This window comes from Peromyscus californicus, unplaced genomic scaffold, assembly GCF_007827085.1.
Source record: "Peromyscus californicus insignis strain IS unplaced genomic scaffold, ASM782708v3 Scaffold_10__1_contigs__length_136768540, whole genome shotgun sequence".
Classification (NCBI taxonomy): Eukaryota; Metazoa; Chordata; class Mammalia; order Rodentia; family Cricetidae; genus Peromyscus; species Peromyscus californicus.
In genome coordinates this window covers 43999736-44004439 of record NW_026294391.1, presented here as the reverse complement: position 1 = coordinate 44004439, position 4704 = coordinate 43999736, and the positions used below count along the sequence as shown (strand labels likewise).

The window sequence follows — 4704 nt, the reverse complement described above, 5'->3', positions numbered from 1 at the left end:
GTTAATGGAGGTAAAAATGAATCTAGAAAAAATAACTTTTCATTGGCACTGACATACTGTAACATTAAATCTCATGGAGTTACTTATGAACATACCTTCGGTTATGTTAGCTAGATTAAAAAAAAATTGAAGACATAAACCCCAAGAAAACTCTTTCCAATCAAATTAGTGGTTAATATCTTAAATTTTATTAAAACTTACTATTATAAATTTTATTTGGCAGGGTCAATGGAAAGAGAAGTTACATTTGTGAAATTAGCTTGTTAGCATAGTACCATGATCTTAAAGATATATGGAGGTATGTTATTTGTCAGCAAATGCTTTCCTTTACAAGGAACCAGTATGAAGAAGAGGGGTTTTTACACTGCCTGTAACTAAAGTATTTCTTCAATTGAATACAAATATACTATGCATGTAAAAATACAAGAAAGTTTGTTTTCACAATATTTATCACTCTTCTGCCTACAGCTAAGGTTTTCTCCTTCTTCTATGGTAAAATGCACTTGAGTAGCCCACACGCCTTCACAACTTTGCACAGAGCATTTCCAGCATCATATCATCCATGCTGACTGCACCAATGATGGGTCTGAAAAAGAGTTCAGTGATGGCATCCGTATTGATGAATCTCAGCAGGAAAAGGGCGCTATTCAGTTCAGCCGATCTGATCGGGTACTCTCTCTGCATCATCCTGATGTGCTCACTGAGGATCTGCTGAGTTCTCCACTGAAGGCCCTGGATGTACTTCACGCACTGCAGGCCAGGCAGGTCTGGAAGTAGAGAAATCTCTTGATTTTAAACAGCTCCCCACAGAGATCTTTACATTTTTCGACCACATTAACTGTTCTTGTCGCTTCCCAGTTAAAACGTGCTCAGGCTTCTTGGTTAAAAGGGTTTTCTGTGGCAAGAATAACACGCTAACAACAGTCCTAAGTTTTCAGAAGCAACACTTTGAAGAATGAAGGGACGTGCACTCATTTCTATTGAATATTCAGTAGGTTTGTGCGCACACACAGGTGGTGAGCCAACAGAAGCCCACTGAGAATATAACTGACTGCATCACAGCTCCAGTTCATGTTCCGTGAAAAGGTAAAAAAAAAAAACTAATGTTGTTTCAAGGGAAATATACCGATGAGAACTATACCAGCTGATGGTGATAAGAAGTTTTGACAAATTACACATATTTTGCCATTCTTTCCCACACTTATACTGATTGTCAGTCATTAGATTGTAAACTTCACAGCCATAAACTGTAACTCATGTGTTTTCTATTATTGGACTTCAAGCTGATATTACTCTAGAGGTTCATAACGAATTAAATGCTAAGGATTAATATTTTACTCACTAACCATGATTTCCAAATTGGAAAAAAAGTTAAAAAATATGCTTCTCACGAATGTTCCAAAGGGTTCTTTTGGAGAAAAGAACTGACAGAAAAGTCTGTTGTTATTTTTTTTAAAAGCATCCTCTTAGGGACATTGAAAGGTTTTATAAAAGATAAACATAAAAACATCACAGAGTGTAAGATGATTCAAAAGCAACTTTGAAACAGATTTGGTTTAAATGATGATATAATTTTGCCTGTTTTTGCTACCAAAATTCAACAGAAGAATATTTTAAAAGCATTATGCTTTAAAAATAATAATCCTGATAGAAAAGAAGCATTCCTATTATAGGCAAATAAGAAATTATAAAAAGCAACACAATAAAGAAACACCTTATGTAGATTATACTTCTGATTTCAACAGTCCATGCATTAACACCCTCCCTTTCTATTTCTGTCCTGATACCCAAGCTTTAATCTCTACTTGATTGTGTGTATGCCCCACTGAGAAAGTTCCTCTAGGTCTAAATAGGCTGGAGGTTTGCCCAAGCTTCATTTGTGAAGGCACCTTTCCACTTCACGCCACAGCCCCTGGCCCTCTCCTTAAAGTGACTAACTTTTCCTCTTTGCATTCCAAATTCTTTTTAGGATACAAACTAAGAGGTTTCCTTATGGCATTCCTATGCATACTGTTTGTTTGCCTCCTTGCCAACTCCTCCTCACACCTTCGTGCCACACCCCCTACTTGTACCCTTCCACCCACCCAAAACTTCAATGTAAAGACAGAAAAAAGGCAGATGGATTCCACAGTTTGCATATCTCCTTTTCTTTTACTTATCTCCTTGTGTTTAAACCCATTTATATGTTTATATATAACTGAAAACTTTGTGTATCTTTATTATATATAAGGTTTTAAACATAAAGACAAGGGGATGCAGAAAGGCAATCAGGAAAGAGGCCACACGTTTTGCAGACGTTACATTGTGCATAAATGCGGATGCATTACTATTTAAAAACACAGTTTGGCAGGATAAACTCCTACTGAGAGAGTACTCAAAAAATAGAGGAAGAGTGAGAGGGAGGAGAGAGGGAGGGAGAGGGAGAAGGGGAGGGAAGGAGAGATGGACAGGGAGGAAAGGAGAGATGGACAGGGAGGAAAGGAGGAAGGGAGGAGGGAGGAAGAGAGGGAGGGAGATAGACAGAGAAAGACACAGGAGGAGGAGGAGGAGGAGGGAGGGAGGGAAGTAGGAGTGTGTGTGTGTGTGTGTGTGTGTGTGTGTGTGTGTGTGTGTGTGTGTGTGTTGGGGGGGGCAAAGGATGTGAAACAGGGTCAAGGAAAGTGGGAAACTACTGGAAATACCGACTTCTGAAAGCTAAGACTTGGTTCCACTTTGAATCTCAATAGAGCAGGATTAACAACTGGCTGAAAGAGTGAGAAAACTGTTTCTCAGATGGCCTCAAAAAATCACCTAAATCACTTGTGTTTGCAGACTTGCAGAATCTGGGCTGGGCCGAACTACTAACTCCCGAGGGGAGGAGCTTGGGAAGACTTGTCGCCCCCGCACCCAACACAAGCTCTTCTTAAAGGCAAATTTAGAAAACAGGGGAATAAGAAGAGCTTGTGTGAAATGAGCAAAAACTTTTTTAAAAAGTTAAGCTACTGGACTTCAGGGAGAGCTAAAGAGGGAAGAAAGAGCCATGTCCCACGAAGCCAGAAACTTCTGTAGCAGCAGATAATAAAAGTAGAGCGCCAAGTAAAAAGCTTACTTCTCACCCACCCCATCCAGTACCGAGTTTCCGGCAGAAGCTCACCCACTTGTTGGGGTATTCGGGATGTGTCCATCAGCTTTGCAGAATCTGCCACAAGGTCTCACGTGGGCTCCAACACCCCTATAGCCACTGAAAACTCCTAAGTGCCTGTGTGCGGAGGTGGTGCTTTTCTGACCTGGTGAGACAGTACACAAGGCTTACCTGGGTTAAAGAGCACGGTCCCCTTCAGATAGGCATACTCCTTGGTATCGATGTTCAGACTCCAGCACTTGATAAAGAAGCTCTTTATGGCTTGGACCGCTGCGGCTGAGGGCAGGTGCCCAGCCTCTGTGGACGACACCATCTGTGGCTCCTCTGTGGCCTGGGACTCTGCGGGCTCCGCGCCCTCGGTCTCCTGCCGCCTGGTGGTGAGCATCTTCTGCGGCACGCTGGGCTCGGAGATCTCCATCATCTCGAAGTGCAGGTGATCTTGGGCCAGCTCAAGCATGAGTAGGGGCGCCCAACAGCTCCGCACCAGCACCAGCTGCTGATCCAGGGGCAGGATCTGGAAGCAGGGCAAGTACTTGACGAAGCGCAGCGTCTTCAGCAGGCCAGCAGACGCTGCCTCGCACACCACCTGTGGATTCTTGAGTGCCAACGGACGCTGCATGCCAGACGAGGCGTCCCACCAGGGGGCCCTGGGCTGCTCTTCCGGAGCCGCGGGCGTTTGCTCCGCGGACGTTTGCTCCGCGCTCCCGGGCGTGCCAGAGGCAATGGTGCTCTGCTGGGGCAGCTGGTCACCACACCCGTAGCCGCCGCGGCATAGGAACGCCATGGCCTGTGCTCTCTGCAGCCCCTCTGAGGCACCCACACTCTGCGTACAGTAGGACAGCTGCCACCACTCGCCTCCGCGACGTGCCTCGGGCGCTTCCGGAGCCACGTGCGTCTGCTTGGCGCTAGTGAGCAAGCTGTACAAGATGCTGCCCTGCCTAGGGTGCTCTTCTCCGCAGAAGCAACAGCGGTACAGGAACGAGGGGGCCCGGCCGGCCGGCGGCCCCTCTCTGCCCACCAGGGGCTCGGCGCTGCCACAGGCGCAGCCCCAGCACGGAGCTCCGAATCGCACCCTGGGCGCCTCTGTCACTGCGCTTGACTGCTTGGCGCTAGTGAGCATAGAGTAGAGGATGCTGCCCTGGCGCGGGTGGTTCTCCCCGCAAAAGCAGCAGCGGTACAGGAGGGACATGGCTTGCCCGCCGGGCAGTCCCTCCCTGCCCACGAAGGGCTGAGCGCCGCAGGCGCAACCCCAGCACTGAGCCCCTAAGCGCACCTTGGGCTCTTCCGGAGCCGCGTGCTTCTGCTTCGCGCTCATCAGTAGATTGTAGAGGATGCTGCCCTGCCACGGGTGGTCCTCACCCGCCATGGCCCGAGGCTCCTGCAGCCCGTTCTGCCCAGTGGCCGCCGCCTGGGACTTATTTATACTGAGCGCGCACGCAAGCGCGTCCGCCTCCTCCCGCCTGGACAAGGGCGCAGAGGGGGACGCGCCGTTGTGCTTGAATGTGTGTGCTCATGACCTCGGAAGTTCAAAAGGTCAAACACTCCTCAGAAGCTGGAAATCGAAGGGGAACATCTCAACGCTG

General features: G+C 47.5%; 1 protein-coding gene across 1 annotated transcript; it reads right to left on the bottom strand.

Moving 5' to 3' along the window:
* Positions 1–219: 219 nt before the first annotated feature.
* On the bottom strand, positions 220–4487 carry Nr0b1 (nuclear receptor subfamily 0 group B member 1). The gene is made up of 2 exons (XM_052745087.1): positions 3293–4487; positions 220–767 (listed from the first exon to the last, which is right to left on the bottom strand). Exons 1-2 carry the CDS (start codon positions 4485–4487, stop codon positions 523–525), a joined length of 1440 nt encoding a protein of 479 aa, XP_052601047.1. The 3' UTR covers positions 220–522.
* Between the last annotated feature and the right edge of the window lie 217 nt (positions 4488–4704).

Excerpts from the sequence above, each read along its gene's own strand:
- Nr0b1 (XM_052745087.1), bottom strand. The coding sequence starts at position 4,487 with ATGGCGGGTGAGGACCACCCGTGGCAGGGCAGCATCCTCTACAATCTA. Across the intron at positions 768-3,292 it reads GACCGTGCTCTTTAACCCAG|ACCTGCCTGGCCTGCAGTGC; the intron begins GTAAGCCTTGTG and ends CTCTACTTCCAG.